The 21,875-nt window shown below is 43.2% G+C and overlaps 1 protein-coding gene across 2 annotated transcripts in view; it reads left to right on the forward strand.

Annotated features, from left to right (window-relative positions):
- The first annotated feature begins 520 nt into the window (after window positions 1–520).
- LOC123237984 (myosin-7) overlaps window positions 521–21,875 on the forward strand; it is a 34,151-nt gene continuing 12,796 nt past the window's right edge. For both annotated transcript variants that reach the window (XM_044665239.1, XM_044665240.1), the window contains exons 1-28: window positions 521–581; window positions 1,022–1,230; window positions 1,595–1,738; window positions 3,409–3,565; window positions 3,782–3,809; window positions 4,246–4,354; window positions 4,438–4,530; window positions 4,633–4,696; window positions 4,900–4,998; window positions 5,186–5,289; window positions 5,992–6,130; window positions 7,059–7,177; window positions 7,413–7,562; window positions 8,066–8,236; window positions 8,957–9,266; window positions 9,575–9,642; window positions 10,153–10,240; window positions 10,491–10,608; window positions 10,788–10,911; window positions 11,329–11,465; window positions 11,714–11,969; window positions 12,715–12,957; window positions 14,016–14,192; window positions 14,777–14,922; window positions 16,408–16,498; window positions 18,781–19,170; window positions 19,784–19,910; window positions 20,880–20,998. In XM_044665239.1, coding sequence (XP_044521174.1) covers window positions 1,030–1,230; window positions 1,595–1,738; window positions 3,409–3,565; window positions 3,782–3,809; window positions 4,246–4,354; window positions 4,438–4,530; window positions 4,633–4,696; window positions 4,900–4,998; window positions 5,186–5,289; window positions 5,992–6,130; window positions 7,059–7,177; window positions 7,413–7,562; window positions 8,066–8,236; window positions 8,957–9,266; window positions 9,575–9,642; window positions 10,153–10,240; window positions 10,491–10,608; window positions 10,788–10,911; window positions 11,329–11,465; window positions 11,714–11,969; window positions 12,715–12,957; window positions 14,016–14,192; window positions 14,777–14,922; window positions 16,408–16,498; window positions 18,781–19,170; window positions 19,784–19,910; window positions 20,880–20,998 — 3,972 coding nt within the window. In that variant the 5' untranslated portion in view covers window positions 521–581; window positions 1,022–1,029. The remainder of the gene's footprint in view (window positions 582–1,021; window positions 1,231–1,594; window positions 1,739–3,408; window positions 3,566–3,781; window positions 3,810–4,245; window positions 4,355–4,437; window positions 4,531–4,632; window positions 4,697–4,899; window positions 4,999–5,185; window positions 5,290–5,991; window positions 6,131–7,058; window positions 7,178–7,412; window positions 7,563–8,065; window positions 8,237–8,956; window positions 9,267–9,574; window positions 9,643–10,152; window positions 10,241–10,490; window positions 10,609–10,787; window positions 10,912–11,328; window positions 11,466–11,713; window positions 11,970–12,714; window positions 12,958–14,015; window positions 14,193–14,776; window positions 14,923–16,407; window positions 16,499–18,780; window positions 19,171–19,783; window positions 19,911–20,879; window positions 20,999–21,875) is intronic.

A 21,875-nucleotide genomic window follows, 5' to 3' on the forward strand; every position in this document is an offset into this window, starting at 1 on the left:
AGAGTGCAGTTTACCCTTTGAGTGAATGGATGTACCCAAAGACAAATTGGTTTAGCATGCTTTAGGTGTCTTTCTAGTATAGTGAGACTGATGAGTCTAGTGGTTTATGGAAATTAGAGGTATTCATTAGTAGCCACACTTTCTATAAACCACAAACACATGCATGGAATGAGCAGGGGTGGGATTATCTTCCAAATTGTCTGAAGGAATGAGGAAGATTAAGGCTCAAGGCTTAATTACCAGGAGGAAACCAACTTGCAGCTGTTGGGACTAAAGCTTTGATCTAATGATGTCTGAGAGAAGAGAAAGGGGAGGGGAACAGCAAAGCTGACCACCCTTACCCCCAAACCCAAGGGATGGGGGTAGAGGTGGGGACATACATGAGCTCCAAAGGACAACCAGAACGAAGGAAAGTGAGGGGCAGGATCAGCTAGAGAAGGGCAAAGGTGATGGTATTTGCCAGGCTGTGAGGTAGGGGGCCTCCTGTTCTCAATCTCTGGCTTTTTCTTCTGCTTCCCAGGTCCCCTGCAGGCTTGTGTTCCTCTCTCCTCTCCTGCAGACCCATTTGAGGAGAAGCCAAGGTAAGTGGGGGGGGGGGGAGGGCATGAGAGGAAGGGAAGGGAGATGTAGAGTCCAGCAACCCCAGAGCTTGGGAAGTTAGGCAGCTCTCCCTACTCCCTGCCTTCCACAAGGGATCTCCTGATAGTGACTTGGAAATCATAGGGAGCATATACCATTGGAGGAATGAAAAGAGGGAAAGGGAAAGGGGCACACCTAAAGAAACCCTCCAACCCACAGAGCCTGAGCTCAAAGCACAAACACCTCTTCCTAATGGGGTGTCTCCCCAAATATCCTCTACTTCATTTTCTTTTGCTGTTAGAGATCAGTTGCTTGACTGCTCATCTTTAGAAGAGGTGGGCTGAGGAAACAGGAGGTGTATCATAAGGTGTAATCTTATTGGGGGGACTGGAAAGGAAGAAGGAGGAGGCAGAGAGGTCAGTCTGTTTCTTTCCCCATTCAGGCATAGCCATGGGTGATGCTGAGATGGCTGCATTTGGGGCAGCTGCCCCCTTCCTTCGAAAGTCGGAGAAGGAGAGGCTAGAGGCACAAACCCGGGCCTTTGACCTCAAGAAGGATGTCTTTGTGCCTGATGACAAGGAAGAGTTTGTCAAGGCCAAGATTATATCTCGGGAAGGGGGCAAAGTCACCGCCGAGACTGAGAACGGCAAGGTGAGTCAGGATGGGTGGAGAAAGCTAGAGGTCCCAAAATGGGTCAGCTGTGTTGAATACATCCTAGATCCTGTGTCATGAACCCAAAGGTGTCCCATTCTTCCTCCATCTAAGGGATTTATACTATCTTACCAGCCTCAAACTTCCCTTCTTCTTTGGGGATCCTGATTCTCCTTCCCTTCAACTTCCTAGTCTTCCGCCTCCCTCCAAAAGATCTGACTCCAATCTCCCAACCATCTCCAATCCTATCAGTAATCCTTAGCCATCCCTTTCCCAGTGGACCTTAATTCCTGATGTTTCTCCAAGAGTATAAGAAGACTGAATTGGGAATGTGTAATCTGATGATGGGATGTGGTCTGTTTAGACGGTGACAGTGAAAGAAGACCAGGTTATGCAGCAGAACCCACCCAAGTTCGACAAGATTGAGGACATGGCTATGCTGACCTTCCTACATGAGCCTGCTGTGCTATACAACCTCAAGGAGAGATATGCCTCCTGGATGATCTATGTGAGTGCTCCATCCCAGGACCAACCCTCTTGGATCCCTCTAGAGATATTTTCTGCATACCAACCTCTCTCCACAATAGAAAGTGGCATCATCCTTGGCACTATCATTATTAATCCTATCTCCTGACTCTTCCACCTGTCCCCTTCCTTCTACTTCCACTGTCACCACCACCCTAATTCAGGATCTGATTATCTCTTGCCCAGACTATTATAATAGCCTCAATTATTCTCCTTGCTACTAATCCTCCAATCTCTTTCCCTTTTGACACATCACTGCCAGATTAATCCTCCTAAAGGACAACTCTGACCACATCACTCCTGAATTCTAAAAGCTTCAGTAGCTCTACACGCCTAATGAATCAAATCCAAACTTCTTAGCCTGGCATTTAAGGCTTTCTACAGTCTGGCCACAAGTCTGTACCCACACAACTCTCCTTTATATCCTTCATGCTCCAGCCAAGCTAGTTTATTCATGTATTCATAAGTATATCCCATACTATCTAAGAGGAAAAAGTGTTGGACTTGGGATCAAAAAGACTGGATTTCAAATTCTATCATCAGATACTTACTTGCTGTGTTTGGATCAAGGGCAAATCTCTCAGCCTCAGTTTTCCCATCTATAAAATGGAGAAAATGATAGGACCAATTTCACAAGATCATTATGAAAATCAAATAAGATATAATGTATATAAATATTTTTAAATCTCAAAGAACCATATAAACCTTAGTTATTATTATTAATAGCAATTATTACATCCTTCCATGCCTTTGTTTATACCATTCCCTATGCCTCTACCTCACCTTCACCTGTTGAAATCCTACCCATTCTTCAAAACTCAGTTCAAGTGCTCTCTCTTCCATGAGAATTTCTCTGTTTCCCAGCCAAAAATTCTCTCCTCCTTAAAAAAAATCTTATAACACTTTGAAAATCTCGCTTGAACTTATTATGTTTAATTTTGTGTTACAGTAACTTGCACATATCTTTTCCCTCCACTGGACTGTGAGCTCCTTGAGAGCAGAACACAATTTATTCATCCTTGTTTCTCCCTTAGTACTTAATACAATGACTTGCACAGTTGACACCCCATAACTGTTTTGCTGAGCATTCTGAATTCAGATGTTTTCATTCTGATCCAGATTCTTGACCGTTTGGGACACAGATGTTTCTGCCCTCTGTGTCCAAATGTTATTATTCACTTAGACTACATATAATCAATCACCCTTTGGCCCCCTTCCGACCTCCTGATAGGCATCTTTTTCCCTCCTTCAGTGAACTCCTCATTTCCTCTCTTTGAATCCTCTGACATATATGCAATACCCTTGGTTGAAGAGACAGACAGAGACAGAGACACAATGACAGATACAGAGATACAGTTACAGAGACAGAGGGAAAGAAGACTGAGAAATTCAGAGACAGACAGAGACAGAGACATGGAAAGAGAGGCATAAAGAGAGAAGAGAGCCAGACACTCTGGGAGAGATGCACAGAAGGACAGAGATATAGAGATGCAGAAAAAAAAGACAGACATAATAAATAGAGACAAAAAGAGACTCCTGGTTTGTGAGAGTGTGTATGTGTGTGTTGCCCATTTCTGAGTCTGAGTTTTCTTTTCCTCTCCCCACCCCTCACTGTCTCTGACCTTCCTCTCTTTCTTTCTCTCTCTGCTACAGACCTACTCCGGCCTCTTCTGTGTCACCGTCAACCCCTACAAGTGGCTGCCAGTGTACAACGCAGAGGTGGTTGCTGCCTACAGGGGCAAAAAGAGGAGTGAGGCTCCACCCCACATCTTCTCCATCTCTGACAATGCCTATCAGTACATGCTGACAGGTGAGAAAACATCCCCTGCTTTCCTGGGCATGGCTCAAAGGAGGAAACTCCCATGCACCTCCTTCCTCCCAGAAAGAATAGAAAATTGGGAGATGTTGAATCAAATGTAAGGACAGTGTCTGGTTGGGGGATGAGGACCGAAAGAATATCAGAGAAGAAGTAATCTGAGTTAATTCTGCATTCCCTGACTCTCTCCTTCCCATTTTCTTATGGCAGATAGAGAAAATCAGTCTATCCTCATCACGTGAGTAAAGCTCCTCTTCTGGTCCTCTCTAGCACCCACTCCTATCATGCAATCCTAAATCTAGGGTCCCTAATCTAATCTTAAACCATTAAACCCCCCCTTTTCCCTCTTCTCCCTAATCCGTCTCAATCTTTGTTCCTTATCATTCCCCTGCTCTTTAAGTCTTCCCTTTTCTTCTACCGCTCTCATTTATTTCTCCCTTCACTCTCTTCCCTCTTCTTTTTTCCTTTTTCTTTCCTTCCCACTCTTATTCTCTCAACTTCCTTTTCCTTTTTCCTTTTCTTTCTCCCCTCTCTCTAGCTCTTCTCTTCTCTTTATTCTCCCAGAAACCTTCCCTACCCTTTCCTCATTTTGTCTTATTTGGTTCTTTCAATACACTTGGAATACAGCAGTCCTTTTCTGGCTGCTCCATTTGACCAACTGATTGTCCCTACAGTGGAGAATCCGGAGCAGGGAAGACTGTCAATACCAAGAGAGTCATCCAGTACTTTGCTGTCATCGCAGCCATTGGGGATCGAAGCAAGAAGGAACAGACCCCAGGCAAGGTTGGTTTGTCAGTCTCTCAGGGATCTGCAGTTCAGAGAAGGAACATCCCTCATCCCCAGCTCCTCTCTCTCATTTTCTCTAGGGGACCCTGGAGGACCAGATCATCCAAGCCAACCCTGCCCTAGAGGCCTTTGGCAATGCTAAGACCGTGAGGAATGACAATTCTTCCCGCTTTGTGAGTAATACTTGCCTCCTCCGTTGGGACTTGGACATGGCTGTGGAATGACTTTTACTCTGAGCTCTCCTTTTATTTCTCTCTCACTTCTTAACTCCACAGGGCAAATTCATTCGAATCCATTTTGGGGCAACAGGGAAGCTGGCATCCGCCGACATTGAGACCTGTGAGTGACATGAATTTGTCCAGGCTGACCCCCAAGTTCTCTCCCAGTTGGCTCCGTCTGTGACTATCAGTCTTGCTGTCTCCCTGGGTCTTTCTATCCCTGCCTCTCTGTTGATGAAGTTACCTCCTTCCCCCTCATCCTCCAGTTATCTTCCTGTCTCTGCCCTTCCATTACCATCCTTCCTCTCTCTCGTTCTCTTTCAGACCTCCTGGAGAAGTCGAGGGTTATCTTCCAGCTCAAAGCAGAGAGAGATTATCACATCTTTTACCAGATCCTGTCCAACAAGAAGCCAGAGCTGTTGGGTACGTCAGGGCTCTCGGACAGCATGCGGTTCCCTCCATGGGTGTCTTCTGTGTCTGTTCTCTGGTCTCAGTGCTATCTCATTTACTTCCTTTGAAGGATGGATTCCTCTCCTCCACTGGGCTGATTTGGATAAGGCTGTTGTGGAAGAGTCTGCATAGCTTCTAATTTATTTCTCTTTCTCTCTAGACATGCTGCTGATTACTAACAACCCCTATGACTATGCATTCATCTCTCAAGGAGAGACTACTGTGGCTTCCATAGATGACTCTGAAGAGCTCATGGCCACTGATGTGAGTGAGGGAAAGATTGGGGTGGGGATTGGAGTTCCAAAAACTAGAGCGAGTGGAGTCAATTCAGTTCTCTCAAATCACACTGGGAACCAGGACTGAAATACACAGTGGATAAAGTGAATCAGGGATCCTAAATTCAAATCCAGCCTCAGATACTTACTTGTTTGTGATCTTAGGTAGGTCACTTAGCCTCTGCTTCCCTCAGTTTCCTCATCTGCAAAATGGAGAGAATAATTGCACATATGTCCCAAGTTGTTGTAAGGATCAAATGTGTTAACATAAAGTGTTTTGCAAACCTTAGAATGCTATATAAATGTTAGTTATTATTATCATGAGTTAAATTAGGTTTCAAGGTAGTTAGGCAAGTAGTGCAAGGGATAGGACACCAGGTCTGAAGTCAGGAGGACCTAAATTCAAATCCTGCCTCAGATACTTACTAGTTGTATGACCCTGGCCAAGTCACTTAAACCTGTTTGCTTTAATTTCCTCATCTGTAAAATGAACTGGAGAAGGAAATGGCAAATCACTCCAGTGTCTTTGTTAAGAAAATCCCACTCTCCCCTTTCATCTTGAAATCAATACTATATAGTGGCCCCAAAGCAGAAGAACAGTAAGGGCTAGGCAATGGGGGTTAAGTGACTTGCCCAGGGTCATGCAGCCAACCTGCTTTTGAGCAGTGTCAAACCCTGTGTCTGTTTACAGAGTGCCTTTGATGTACTGGGCTTTACTCCTGAAGAGAAGAACTCCATCTACAAGCTAACAGGGGCCATTATGCACTTTGGGAACATGAAGTTTAAGCAGAAGCAGAGAGAAGAGCAGGCTGAACCTGATGGCACTGAAGGTGAGAAGAGGGGCAGCCTGGACTATGGCAACCTTGGCTCAAGTCTCTCCCCGCTCCAATCCGTCCTCTTCACTGTGCCCAAATGCTTTTCCTAAATGGCAGGTTTGGCCGCAGCACCTCCTCTTCAATAGATTCCAAGTCACCTCTAGAACCAAAGATGAATTCCCTAGTTTGTCCTTCACCTCTCCAGGTAGATTAGCTGTTATTTCCCTTCACTCCCTTGTAAGATCAACCAAACTGACCTTCTTACTGCTCCTCACACAGGAGAAGTTTCCTCCCACCACACCTTTACTTGGGCTATCTGTCCTCCATGCCTGAAATACACTCCATGCTCTTAGAATCCTTCATTTCCTCCAAGATTCAACCTAAGAGCCACTTCCATCCCAAGCTGTTCCTGATCTCCCCAGCTGTGGTGCCTTCTTCCCCCCCCACCCAATTTCCTTGACATCTCCTTCCAGAAAATGTGGGCTCCTTAAAGGCAAAGTCTGTTTCATCCTTGCCTCTGTATCCCCACTATCTGGTATAGTGGCAGTTAGGTGGCTCAGAGGATAGAATGCTGGACTTGGAGTCAGGAGGACCTGAGTTCAAATCCAGCCTCAGTCATTTACTAGCTGGGAAACTCTGGGCAAGTCATTTATTTGACCTCTATCAACTGTGGTTTCCTAGGTTGTTAAATGGAGATAGTAATAGCATCTGCCTTCTAGGGTTGTTGTGAGGATAACATGAAATCATATTTGTAAAGTATTTTTCAAATTTCAAAGAGTTATATAAAAGCCAACTATTATATTAGCTATCATTAATATTCACTTGATAAATGCTTTTTGATTCATTAAGTGACTAATTAATGAAGAAACAACATAGATGATCCAAAAGTAAGTCAGTTCTCTCAGTGGTATCTAGTCACCATCTTCCTTGTCTGTCTTTCCAGAGGCTGACAAATCAGCCTACCTCATGGGCCTGAACTCAGCTGACCTCCTGAAGGGGCTGTGCCACCCAAGGGTGAAGGTGGGCAATGAATATGTCACCAAGGGGCAGAATGTCCAGCAGGTGAGCGTCTCCTGAGGGTGATGAGATGTCGTATACTAGTGGGATGGACTAGGGCTATCCATTCCTTGATTTCCCAAAGTCTTGACCCTGAATCCTACCTGCTCTCTCTTTTTAAAAAATCTAATTAATTAATTAATATAGAAATATATTTAATTGCTTAATTAAGAGAGTTTTTCTATGGTTACACTACCTGCTCTCTTTACCCTGACCATGGGTATCCTTGTCCTACCTTCAGGTGTCATATGCCATCGGTGCTCTTGCCAAGTCCGTCTACGAGAAGATGTTCAACTGGATGGTGACAAGGATCAATGCCACACTGGAGACCAAGCAGCCACGCCAGTACTTCATTGGTGTCCTTGACATTGCTGGCTTTGAGATCTTTGATGTGAGTGAGGGAAGCCTGGGTTGACAGTAACTATGCTGCCTTCCCTCAGCTATGGGAAAGATGGGCAATACTTTGTGTCATTAGGTGACAAAGAAGATAGGAGAGATCGAAGAGAACAACTCTTGGGGGCAGCTCAGTGGATTGCAGGCCAGGCCTGGAGACAGAAAAGTCCTGGGTTCAAATCTGGCCTTAGATAATTCCTAGCTGTGTGACCCTGGGCAAGTCACTTAATCCCAATTGCCTAGCCTTTATTGTTCTTCTGTCTTGGAATCAATACTTAGTATTCCAGAAGGTGAGGGTTTAAAAAAAAAAGAATGGCTCTTTCTAAAACAATAAGTCCTTCATAATCTGGCTTTAACCATTATAGCCCTCCTACTTTCCAACAGATCAGTTCAATTCAATAAAAAACCATTGCTCTAATCTACTGAGGCCAGGGTCTTGCCTGTCACGTTTACTGCTTGACTGAGTGACTGACCTGTCCCACTCTCTCCCTTTCACCCCAGTTTAACAGCTTTGAGCAGCTCTGCATCAACTTCACCAATGAGAAACTGCAACAGTTCTTCAATCACCACATGTTTGTGCTGGAGCAAGAGGAGTACAAGAAAGAGGGCATTGAGTGGGAGTTCATTGACTTTGGCATGGACCTGCAGGCCTGCATTGACCTCATTGAGAAGGTGCCCATTCCTACCTCCTTGGCCCAGGCCCCCAAACCAGCATCATGTCCATGTCAGAACACGTAGTCTAAGGACAAGAAGTTAGAATTACAGCATCCTGTCTCCTCCTCAGACCTTTTCTTTCAGACCCTTCTGGAATTACTAGGACCAAGAGAATCCCTTCTCTTCCCCAGGACCTGATCTAGTATATCCAGCTGTTCAGATTTCTAGTCATTGACAAAACAGGAAATTTGGGGGTGAAGCAGGGAACAGGGAGGGCAGTTCACACTTTTAACCTCCAATAGCTCAAGAATTTGAAGGAAATGATAATGGCAAAAATTAGTGGTGATAACAATGAAAATTTAATAGCCAGTTGCCACATTCTCAAACTTTCATGTGATATCAGGATTTAAAATAAGAAGAGATTTTAGAGGTCATCATCCAAGCTTCTTTTCACAGATGAGGAATCTGAAGTCAGGGAAATTAGATTAATTGCTCAAGGTGAAATGAGTAATAAGGAGCAGACCCAGGATTCAAACCAAAGTACCCAACTCCATGTTCATTGCTCTTTTCACTTTAATACATGGTTTCCTACAGACTCAGATTCTCCCTCTCTCTAGAAAGTCTGCATCAATACTATTCAATATTCCCCTTTAGCCTCAGAATTTTGCCTCCCACCATCCCTTAGTGATGTTTCTTTTCCTTCTTCCTTGGCTCATTTCCTTTCTTCCTTCTCCACAGCCCATGGGCATAATGTCCATCCTGGAGGAAGAGTGTATGTTCCCCAAAGCCACTGACATGACCTTCAAGGCCAAACTCTATGACAACCATTTGGGCAAGTCCAACAACTTCCAGAAACCCCGCAACATCAAAGGGAAGCAGGAAGCCCACTTCTCCCTAATACACTATGCTGGCACTGTGGACTATAACATCCTAGGCTGGCTGCAAAAGAACAAGGACCCACTCAACGAGACTGTGGTGGGCCTATACCAGAAGTCTTCCCTCAAGCTGCTCAGCAACCTATTTGCCAACTATGCTGGAGCTGATGCACGTAAGAAGAGTGGGAAATATGGGTCCCTAGAGGACTAGTCAGTGGAACCCTTGACTAGAAATAAAGAGTTGTTGTAGAAATCCCAATGTCAAGTTATAGCCTGAGATTCATATATCCAGTGGGAAGGAGGGATGAGATAAGAACACCAAGATATCAGCATTTGACTTTTTTTGTGGAGCTGGTAATCCAGTAGGCTAACTGTGTGGTAGAGCTGCAAGAAATGGTCAGTATTCCTCATTCCCTGCCCATGACCCTGCCCTTGTCCTCATGATAAGACTAACAATCTTCCTTTTTGGTCATCTCTATAGCTGTTGAGAAGGGCAAAGGCAAAGCCAAGAAAGGCTCTTCCTTCCAGACAGTGTCTGCTCTGCATAGGGTGAGTGCCCCCTTCCTCAGTCCACATCAGATGCATGGCCCTTCCCTGAGATCTCAGCCCTTCTTGCCTGTCCTCCCTTCTCTCTTGTCCTTCCTTCCTACCTTCCCTCCTTCCCTCCTTCCCTCTTTTTTTCTTCCTTCCTTCCTTCCTTCCTTTCTTTCTTTCTTTCTTTCTTTCTTTCTTTCTTTCTTTCTTTCTTTCTTTTCCTTCCTCCTTTCTTTCTTTTCCTTCCTCCTTTCTTTCCTTCCTTCCTTCCCTCCCTCCCTCCCTCTCTCTCTCTCTCTCTCTTTCTTTCTTTCTTTCCTTTTTCTTCCCACTTCCCTCCACACTTGTCTGCTTTGTCTCTCAGTATTTTTTGCTTTATCACCTGCTTTCATCATTTTCTTTCTCCTCTTTTTTTGTCTCCAATCCCCTTCTCTAGTTATAGTTCCTCTTCTCCTCTCATATTTCCCTCCATTCTCTCTTTTTTTCTCATTTTCCCTCCTCTTCCTCCTTCTTTTCTGACTTCAGGAGAACCTGAACAAACTTATGACCAACCTCCGTTCTACTCATCCCCACTTTGTGCGTTGCATCATTCCCAATGAGACCAAGTCTCCAGGTGAGACCAGGACCTCTAGGAGAACGCAGCCCATTTCTGGGCATTCTCTGCCCCAGAACAATCCTTTGCTGACACACTTTCCCAACTATTATCCTAGAGGGATATCCTAGAAAAAGGGAGCTCTATTCTGTATCTGTACCATTATTCTCCCCCAAATCACATGTTTTCCACTATCATGGGTTTCCCACAACTTCTCAGGTTCACTAGCCCCTCATTTGTGTATCTTTCCTTCCTCCTCTCCTGTTCACAGGAGTGATGGACAACCCCCTGGTTATGCACCAGCTACGCTGTAATGGAGTGCTTGAGGGGATCCGAATCTGCAGGAAAGGATTTCCCAACCGCATCCTCTATGGAGACTTCCGACAGAGGTGGGTGAGACCCTCAGGAAAAAGTATTTGCATCTAGAGAGAGGACTAGATTAAAGGTGGAAAAGGAGATGTTTGGAAGTTCTTGCTCCTACCCCTCTTGGTTAAGACCAAGGGAGGGGGGATTCTTCATTCAGACAAGGACCACACAATGAAGTGACCTTCTTAATCTCCCCTTTCAGGTACCGGATTCTGAACCCAGCAGCCATCCCAGAGGGCCAGTTCATCGATAGCAGGAAGGGGGCAGAGAAGTTACTTGGCTCCCTGGACATTGACCACAACCAGTACAAGTTTGGCCACACCAAGGTGAGGGAGGCAAGGGCACAGGAGAGTGGGCTGACTGGGAATGTGTAAGGGGGGAGAGTTTGAAGTCATACCTGGGAGAAGAGGAGAGGAAGAGAGAGAGAGAGATCCTCCCAGGCCTTTACTACTCACCATGTCTTATTTGGTCCGTCAGTATCATGCCATTTTTTTTGTCCTTCTACTTACTTCCAGAAGTCAGATTCTTCATATACTTCCACTATCATCTTTGATAGACTTTGATAGATAGATGATAGACTTTGGAATCACATATATTATATCCTCCACGATGGACACACGTCATTAGCTCCCCTGGTGCTTTACTCCTCCCCTCACAAATTTTGCTTGATAATTTTATCAAAACTTCTCCCGTTGAGATAATTTTCACTTCCCCTCTCTCTAACATATATACCTTCTTTTCAGGTGTTTTTCAAGGCTGGGTTGCTGGGCCTTCTGGAGGAGATGAGAGATGAGAGACTTTCTCGAATCATCACCCGAATCCAGGCCCAATCTAGGGGTGTGCTTTCTCGTATGGAATTCAAGAAGATCCTGGAAAGAAGGTGAGAAATGTTATGGGAAAAGTTCCCCAGCCTCCATTTCAATGCTGGGCCATGTCAAAGAAAATGTTCCTATTGGTCTTCAAAAAGAAAGAAAGACAGAGGCAGCCTACATAGGGTTCATGGTAGGAGAGGGCACATCAGACTTGTGGGACCTAGAAGGTGTGTAGAGAACATTTTCTAAAACTAAAAAAAAAAGAGAGTGAATGTGAAAGACTTGTTTATTGACTCCTCTCTCCTTGTTTCCACAGAGACTCCCTGTTGATAATTCAGTGGAATATTCGAGCTTTCATGAGTGTCAAGAATTGGCCCTGGATGAAGCTTTTCTTCAAGATCAAGCCACTGTTAAAGAGTGCAGAGACAGAGAAGGAGATGGCCACCATGAAGGAAGAGTTTGGGAAGCTCAAGGATGCCCTGGAGAAGTCAGAAGCAAGACGAAAGGAACTAGAAGAGAAGATGGTGTCATTGCTTCAGGAGAAGAATGATCTACAACTACAAGTCCAGGCGGTGAGATCCAAGGGTCCTTTCTCTTTCTCACTCTCATTCCTCAATTTCTCTCTCAGGAAGATTTCCCCATATCCACAGCAGGAACATGCCCAGTGGAATAGCTAGATGGCTCAGTGGGACAAAGAGTCAGGACTAGAGATGGGAGGTCCAGGGTTCAAATTTGGCCTGAGACACTTCTAAGCCATGTGGCCCTGGGCAAGTCACTTAATCCCAATTGCTTTGCTCTTATCATTCTTCTGCCTTAGAACTGATCCTTAGTATCAATTCTAAGACAGAAGCTAAGGGTTTCAGATAGAATTGCCTGTCAGCACAAGAATGGGGAAGGGAAAGGAAGGAGGAGATAAGTTCAGACATATAACTTATGAAAGCTTATGTGGAAATTTGTTGTTACATATAATTCATAAAAATATGCATATATTTTTAAAATAATTTTTAAAAAATTTAAAAGAAGGTAAGAAAAGTGAGGAAAAGAAATACCTGTCTCATTCCTCTCTAGCACTTCTTCTTTTTAATCCTCCACTGCCCCCATCCCTTTCCTCTCCTGCTTTCTCTGAAAGTTTACATAGCTGGGAAGCTCCAGGAAGGTCTGGGATCTAAAGATGGTGGCACATGTCCATCCCAAACCAGCATATTCCTTACTAGGATTGGGCTTCTTTCTCTTTCTCTCACCCCCTCTTTTTTGGAATGAGGATACAGCCCCAGATAAAGGGTCTCTAAACCATTCTTACCCTGACCTTGCCCTCAGGAACAAGACAACCTGGCAGATGCAGAAGAGCGCTGTGACCAGCTGATCAAAAACAAGATCCAGCTGGAAGCCAAGGTGAAGGAGCAGACAGAGCGCCTGGAGGATGAGGAGGAAATGAATGCTGAGCTCACAGCCAAGAAGCGAAAGCTGGAGGATGAATGCTCAGAGCTCAAGAGGGATATAGATGACTTGGAGTTGACTTTGGCCAAAGTGGAGAAGGAGAAGCATGCAACAGAGAACAAGGTGAGCAGGGGCTAATTCTAGCCAGTGGTACCCAGGTTCACAGGATTCTGATTTCTCTAACTGTCAAAAAGCTCTTCATAAATGCATGGGTTCATTCATAAAATAATGGGTCCTGGAAGTATCCTCAGAAGCCATGTAGCCCAAACCCTTATTAATAGATGAGGACATAGAGACACAAAGAAAATTATTTGTCCAAGGTCATTCAGAGAATAAACAGCACAACACCCAACCTAACTCAGGCCAGATCAATGAAGCCACATCCTCTTCTTAGAGAACTAGAAGGATGAGTCTTCCACAGCCCCCTTTTAACCCTCTACCAAGAACCTGAACTCATCATCTATCAAAAGGGTCTTCCTCATGGCTAAAAATAACTCTCCTTTGTTATCAGTTATTAGGGAAGTTGGAAAATAGCTCAACTCTACATTAGTTTCCACAGAATTGAAAATAGTAATGATGTTTGGCCTTTTTTTTCCAAGCTAATAATGTCAAAATTCCCTTTTCCCTTAGGAATACCATTTTTCAGCCCAATAAATCATTTGCATGTTGACTGTCCACAAGGACAGCTGTAATGGTCTACTCTATCTACCAAAATGTGCCCTTTTCCTAAATGTATATTAACCAGGTCCACATTTATTGATGCTTTTCCCTTCCTGGTTCTTCCTTCCTTCTTCTGCTCCCAAGGATCCTAGATTAGTCAGGAGAAATTATCATCATCCTATAGCAAGTACACTCATATTCCTGCCCATTTCCCATCAAATTCCCTATGAAAATCTGGAGAAAAAAAAATGAGGAAAGAAACAAAATTGATTCTATTTTCTGTTGGTTCATTGCCTGAATTCTTTAATACTCTGGATGTATGGGCCAAGCACTTCTAGTACATTGGGCTTTTCCACATATAAGAAACAATCCTGATTAAGCAGGTTCCACCTCTGATCTCTGTGGTATCTGGGGACACCTGGCATTGAATCCCTGGGAATTCCCTTTGAATACATCAATGTAGTAATACAAATTAGGTACCACCAGTGGCCTAAATGAAATTGGGGGTTCTTGGATGCCAGGTCAAAAACTTAACAGAGGAAATGGCTGGATTGGATGAGATCATTGTCAAGCTGACCAAGGAGAAGAAGGCCCTCCAGGAAGCCCATCAACAAGCACTGGATGATCTACAGGCTGAGGAGGACAAAGTTAACACCCTAACTAAGGCCAAGGTCAAGTTGGAACAGCAAGTGGATGATGTAAGTAAATGGCCAATTATATGTCTGGAATACCATCTTAGTGTGACCTTTACAGGATGATGGGTACGGTAGGGTAGGGTAGGGGAGAAGAATTCTTCATTTTCTTAGGAAAGAAAATAAGGAGAAAAGACTAAGATAATAGTTCTTAGATCCTAGATATTGACCTAATATCATCAGTGTTATCAGAGGTAGGTGAGGGACCTCCCTTGCCATCCAAATTCAAGCCCATTTTTCCTGCCTTGTGCAGGAAGTTTGGGAGGCTTGATTCCCCTGGGAAGGGATGCAGGACCTTAAAAATTGTATGAGTTTCTTTTAAAAAAGGAATTTTTAGGGATCCTAAGGTTTTACATGAAATCTGTTCTTCAATGATCATGCCATATACATTTTAGGATTCATCTAATAGATCTCTAGTGATATCTGTCCATTAGTCTTGACTAACATCTTTCTAAAACTGGATTTCTCTCAAGTCAATTTGTCTTCCCCTGTGATTTCTCAATTCCTGGAATGACTGACCTTTCAAAAATTACCAAGGCAGAATCTTCCATCTCACCATAGTTGTTGACCATTTTCCCCTTCTCTATCAGTTGGAAGGATCCCTGGAACAGGAGAAGAAGATTCGGATGGACCTGGAACGAGCAAAGCGGAAGCTAGAAGGTGACCTAAAACTGACTCAGGAGAGCATCATGGACCTAGAGAATGATAAGCAGCAGTTGGATGAGCGGTTGAAAAAGTACAATATCCTCTACCATCTTTCCATCCCTTATTTAGATAAGAAAGACTATCTTCATTATGGCTCCTGATCTCTACCTTCTTATAGGGGGAGAGGGGAAGGATCATCAACGAAGCCAAGGGCTATCCTTTAGTTATCCCTTGTTCTTCTGATATGGAAAACCATACATCTTCTTCTAGTAATATATCTCTTTGATTATATTTTTAATGTCACTTCTTGTGTACTAATTGTCCTAAGTGATATATTATAGCCTGCTTATGAGCACCTACTAAATGTCTCTCTATTGCCCTCTGGATGAGCCTCAGTTTTCATTTGTTAGAGATTATGGAATTCTGTGACTCCTAATTAACTAGCATCACTAGGCAAAAAATTGATTTTGAGTAGCTATGTTCTTTTATAATAACAATACCTCAGAATTATATAGCACTTCAAAGTGTTATGCAGATGTCAAGAAGAATCATTATTCATATTAAAATTGTTGTGTAGAGCTATGAGTAAATTAATGAATAATCTTACTAGATTCTAAAATGAGCAATAAGGTGGCAGCTAGATGGCTCAGTGGATAGAGAACCAGGTCTAGGGATGGGAGATCCTAGGTTCAAATTTGACCTCAGACATTTCCTAGCTGTGTGACCCTGGGCAAGTCACTTAACCCCCATTGCCTAGCCCTTACTGCTTTTCTGCCACTGATTCTAAGGCAGAAGGAAAGGGTTTAAAAATAATAATAAAATGAACACTAAAGTATGTAGGGCATTTTTTTTACAAATTAGGAAGCCAAGACCAAAATAAATTAAATGGCATCCAAGATTATAAAATCACAGAATATAGAACTATGAAAGTAGAGATCAGTTAGATTATTTTCAATGATTCTTTTTTTGGAAGGAACCTAGAGGTCATTTAGTCTAGCCCCTCGTTATACGGATGATGAAACTGAGGCATAGTGGAAAGTCTCAAGGAATTTAAGTGATTTGTTCTAGATTATATAACTTCTTATTTTTCGGTCATGTCCAACTCTTTGGGACTCCATTTGGGGCTTTCTTGGCAAAGATACTAGAATGGTTCCCATTGCCTTCTCCAGTTCTTTTTACAAATGAGGAAACTGAAGTGAACAGTGTTAAGTGACTTACCCAGGGTCACACAGCTATTAAGTGTCTGAAGCCAGATTTGAACTCAAGATGATAAGTCTTCCTGACTTCAGGCCTGGAAATCTAACTACTATGCCATCTAGCTGCCTATTATATAGCTAATTAATGACAGAAACTGAATTAGAACCCAGATCTACTGACTCTCAGTCTTTCTTCTATGATAGGGTCCAATTCTCAGGGTAATAGAACTGTAGTATAAAAGATGTAGATGGTTGGACTGCCTCTGTGGTAACTCCAGTCCTCCATGGAAGGTATCTGTTACCTCTCCATAAATAGTGAGTTCCTTTCAGGACACATACCTTCTGTCTCTCTCTCATCCTCATACCTCCCTCTTCCACAGGAAGGACTTTGAACTAAATGCTCTCAATGCAAGAATTGAGGATGAGCAAGCTCTGGGCAGCCAACTGCAGAAGAAGCTCAAAGAACTACAGGTAAGACCTAAGAACAAGGTGGATGGATACACAAGTCACCAAGCAGGGACCTCCTGTCTAGTTCCTGGATTCCCCAACCAGGCCTTCCATAGCATCCGTTGCTCAGATGATTAGACCTTGTCAGGTAAAGTTCCATCATGAATCTGACAAGAAGAAAATGGTGATATGCCAATAATTCCATGATTTGTGGATCTCTTAGCTAAAAAGCAGGAACTTTCTCCTTCTGTTTAGCCCCAATGGGCACTGTCACTGTAATGAGTTAGGCTGGGGTCAGTGGGGCAGGTCATCAGAAAATGGACACCCAACTCAAAAGGCAGGATTCTAATTTGCTTTAAAATCCAATATTGTGGGAATCCAGAGGATGATAGGACTAGAAGGGAACTTAGAGATCATCTATCCCATGTCTCTCGTTTTTACAGCTGGGGAAACTAAGGCTCAGGAAAGTGATTTTCCAAAGACTATTCAGGTAATAAGTAACATGTTTGAGATTTAAACTTGGGTTTACTGATTATAGATCCAACAGTCTTACCATTAGACTGTGTTACTTACTCCTTTCCTGCTGAGGGCAGTATTATTACCTAATATTACTAGAACATCCTTAGGGAGTAGATTGAAGTCTACTCATCCTGCCAAGGCAATAGGAACAAGTGGACTGTAACTCTTTCTAGTAACAGATATTCATATACTCATAACCCATCATCTCCCTTCTTCCTCCATCTTTGATTCCTTGGCCAAAGAAGCCAAGAGATTTCTCCACATGACTTGTATTCACCAGAATTATAGTCATAGAATTCCTTTCTTCCTTCCTTTTAATTCTCATCATGTCAGACTCAGAATTCTAAAACTGAAAGTCCCTTAGCAATCATGGAGTCCAACCCCTAGCACCACTTATCTTATATTTCACTGCCTTCTCACTTGACCTTCATCACCTTTCATAGAACAAGAAATTTAGAACCTTCTAGCCCAACTTCCTCCTTTTATAGATGAGGAGACCAAAGTCTAGAGAGGTTAAATGACTTGCCCAAGGTGACCGGTAAATAAGTGATAGAGGATAGACTCAAACTCAGGTCCTCTGACTTTTCCTCTCTTATTATTCTTCTTCCTTCTCATTATCACTTTCTTCCAAAAATGACTATGAAAACTCATCATTGGCCTTTGCCTATTCTAATAGTCTTCACAATAGCATTTGGCCAGTGACAGGATAAAAATAGACCTATTTTTCCTATTTATATGAATTAATGTTGAAAAGGATGATGGAATTGAACACAGACGATAAAAATTATCTCAAGAAATGGGTGATCCATGTTATCATCTGTTAAATTTTAGCTTTAGAAGTCTTTGGGCCAAAATATATTAAGATATGTCCCTCTTGTGAGATAGACAGCAGTCACTAATCCTTCCTCTGGAATATAGAAGGTCTGAGTTTATTCTCTAAAGGAAGACTATTTCACTAATAAAGAATATGACCCTCCCATATCTCCAAAGGTCAATGCTTCAGCCTGAATCTCGTTTTTAAAATTCTATGTCAGATTGTTTTTCCTCTGGTCTTCAATAAGAGACACATGTCTTCCCCCCTCTCATTTGATACTCTACAAAAATATTTTAAATGGCAATCATAGACCATAGAACAAAGGACCTCATTCTACTTCAATAGCTAGTTTCAATACCTTTCACTCCATAAGTCATAAGGAGTGTTATCCTACAAAGTCTTTAAAAAATAGATGTGGGGGGGAGTAGCTAGGTAGTACAGTGTATAGAGGGCCAGGCTCGGAGTCAGGAGGATCTGATCTGAGATATTTCCTAGTTGTGTGACCTTGGGTAGATCACTTAACCCCAATTGTCTGGCCTTTACTGCTTTTCTAACTTAGAACCGAAAATAAGACAGAAGGTAAGGACTTAAATAAATTAATAAATGAGGGTCGATTTCAAGATCATTTTCAGAAGTGCTTAAATCCTATGGAATTTAGGCCTAAGAGATACTATAGTAAAAGAGACAATATGACACAGTGAATAAAGTTTGAGACATAAGTCAGAAAGACTAGGATTCAAATCCCACCTCCAACACTTACTAGCTTTGGAATCTGCTTCACTTCCCCGAAACTTAGTTTCCTCATATATACAATGAGAGTTGGTTTCAAAGACCTCTCAAATCCCTTCTAGCTTTAAATCTATGATCCTATAACTTTTAAAACACAACAAATTAGAACCTGGATCCTCACTTAGCAGTTCTACAATGAAAGATTCTGCATCTCTGGGTAGCAATGTCTCTTCTCTTTCCCCAGGCTCGAATCGAGGAGTTGGAGGAAGAGCTGGAAGCAGAGAGGACAGCCCGGGCCAAGGTGGAGAAGCTACGCTCAGACTTATCCAGGGAACTGGAAGAGATCAGTGAGAGGCTGGAGGAGGCTGGAGGGGCCACTTCGGTCCAGATTGAGATGAACAAAAAGAGGGAGGCAGAGTTCCAGAAGATGCGGAGGGACCTGGAAGAGGCCACTCTGCAGCATGAAGCCACAGCAGCCGCCCTGCGCAAGAAGCATGCAGACAGTGTGGCTGAGCTGGGAGAGCAGATTGACAACCTGCAGAGGGTCAAGCAGAAGCTGGAGAAGGAGAAGAGCGAGTTCAAGCTGGAGCTGGATGATGTCACCTCCAACATGGAGCAAATCATTAAGGCCAAGGTGAGACCTTTATAAAACACAAGTGTACAGCTGGGTCTCTCACTCTCAATTTCCTCCATCTATCTCTATCTACTCGCCTCTTCTTTGTTTCATTTCCTCTGTCTGGGAACCAATCTTGGCTTCCATTTTATCTTCCCTGTCCATCTTCTCATCTCGTTTGTCCTTTTCTTCTTTTTTTGATGATAAGCAGATAGGTGGCACAGTAAATACAGCACAAAACTTAGATGTAAAAAGATTTGAGTTCAAACCGTGCCTCAGACACTTACTTGTCATATGACTGAGACAGTCACTTAAAGTCTGTCTTCCTGTTTCTTCACCTGTAAAATGAGGATAAAGATAACACCTATCCCACAGGGTAGTTGTGACAATCAAAGGAATTAACCTATAGAAAGTCCTTTTCAAACCTGAAAGTGCTAGCTACTAGTCTCTCTTCATTCATCTCTTCATTTTTCTCTACTCAACACCTTCCCTTTTCCCAAAAGTTACTTTTATTTATTAACTCCTTCCCTTAGTCTCATCACTTTGCTTTCTCTAGCTTCTGTTCTCCTTTAATCTCCCAAATCTTTACATCACGTCCCTCCCCTGCATTCTTTATCACTCTCCCCATTTTCAGGCCAATCTAGAGAAGATGTGCCGAACCCTAGAAGACCAAATGAACGAGCACCGTAGTAAAGCAGAGGAGACACAACGTTCTGTCAATGACCTCACCAGCCAGAGGGCCAAACTGCAGACAGAAAATGGTGAGGACAGGGCTGGGCTGAGCTAAGCTGAGATGCTCCGTGAGGGATTAACCCCTCCTCAACATGAATGGGTCAGGGTCACCTCACTCCCTGAAACAGTCTCATTACCAAGTAGGCCCACAAGATCACCAACTCCTTCATCTTCACCCCCAATCCCACCCCACACAGACATACCACAAATCCTTGTTCCAAATCATTCCAGCCATCTAAGACTAAAGGTCAGGACAGAATTGTTGGTTTCCAATTCTTTGCCACCATAAAAAGAACAGCTATAAATATTTTTGTATAAGCAGATCCTTTCCCCACCTTTTTTTTTTATCTCTTTGGGATACAGATCCATTAGTGATATTACTGGATCAAAGGATATGCATTGTTTTGTAGCCCTTTGGGCATAGTTCCAAATTGCCCTCCAGAATGGTTGGATCAATTCACAGCTCCACCAATAATGCATTAGTGTTCTAATTTTGCCTCATCTCCTCCAACATTTATCATTTTCCTTTACTGACATATTGGGCAATCTGATAAGTATAAGATAGTACTGAAAGTTATCTTAATTTGCATTTCTCTAATCAAGAGGGGTTTAGAATATTTTTTCATGTGATTATTGATAGCTTTTTTTTTTTTTTTTTTTTTTTTTTTTTTAACCCTTGTACTTCGGTGTATTGTCTCATAGGTGGAAGATTGGTAAGGGTGGGCAATGGGGGTCAAGTGACTTGCCCAGGGTCACACAGCTGGGAAGTGGCTGAGGCCAGGTTTGAACCTAGGACCTCCTGTCTCTAGGCCTGACTCTCACTCCACTGAGCTACCCAGCTGCCCCCTATTGATAGCTTTTTAAAAATGATTGATAGCTTTAATTTCTTCATATGAAAACTGCCTATTTGTATCCTTTGACCATAAAGACAGAGTTTTTGGATAGGAAAGGGGATTCCTGATCTTCATGAACTAAATATGTTCTCTGTGCTTCCCCAGGTGAGCTGTCCCGACAGCTGGATGAGAAGGAGGCACTGATCTCCCAGCTGACCAGAGGCAAGCTTACCTACACACAGCAAATGGAAGATCTCAAGAGGCAGCTGGAGGAAGAGGTCAAGGTGAGCCTGGGATTTCTCATCCATTCTCAGTCCCCTATTCGCTCTTCTGGTGAGGAAGAGAAATTAGCAACTACCTCAGCTCCCCATCTCCCTCTCATAAGCCTCAAAATGAGAGTACTATTTGCCTATTGCTTCCCCAGACCTCCGAAATGACTTTATCCCAAGGGATGTTTGGCCCTTGCCAGTCCAGTAACCCCTTAGTCCTCCTAGTCTTATTCACAAAGTTGAGTTTTCAATAACTGAGTATGAAGAACTTGGGAATAATCTAGAGAAAGAAGGAAAGCTAATAGATAGCTATGGGGAGAGGAGATGGAAAGATGGAAAGAATGGGAGGAATGGAACACCCATGGTGGAACATGAAGATGGAATACAGACTTAGTAGATTACTGGGGTCAGCTTATTGAGAACTAGCTGGGGGAAAAGTGAAAGCTGAAGGCAAAGCCTGGGGCCAGAGATCAGAGATGGAGGGATAGGGAGATGGCAGGTATAAGGAAATTACACTGACTCTAGAGTCAAAAGATAAAGCTTTGAACCCTTACCACTTACTATATGACCTTGGCTAAGTTTTGTCTCTGGGCCTTAGTTTCCTCATCTGCAAAATGAGGGGCTCAGACTACGATCCTGAATGGCCAAAAAGCTCCAGATCCTGGAGAGAGATAGCATAGAGTTGTGGATAAACTGTTGAACTTGGAGTCAGGAAGACCTAGGTTCAAAATGTACCTCAGCTCCACCCCCGTTATCTGACCTTGGCAAGCTATTTAATCTCTCATTGCCTCAGTTTCCTCATCAAGAAAATGAGAGGGTTAAATTGAATAATCTTTAAGATCCCTTCCAGCTGTCAAGCTATGATCCTATGACTTAGAGAAAGTCCTTGGTA

This window comes from Gracilinanus agilis, chromosome 2 (assembly GCF_016433145.1).
Source record: "Gracilinanus agilis isolate LMUSP501 chromosome 2, AgileGrace, whole genome shotgun sequence".
Lineage (NCBI taxonomy): Eukaryota > Metazoa > Chordata > Mammalia > Didelphimorphia > Didelphidae > Gracilinanus > Gracilinanus agilis.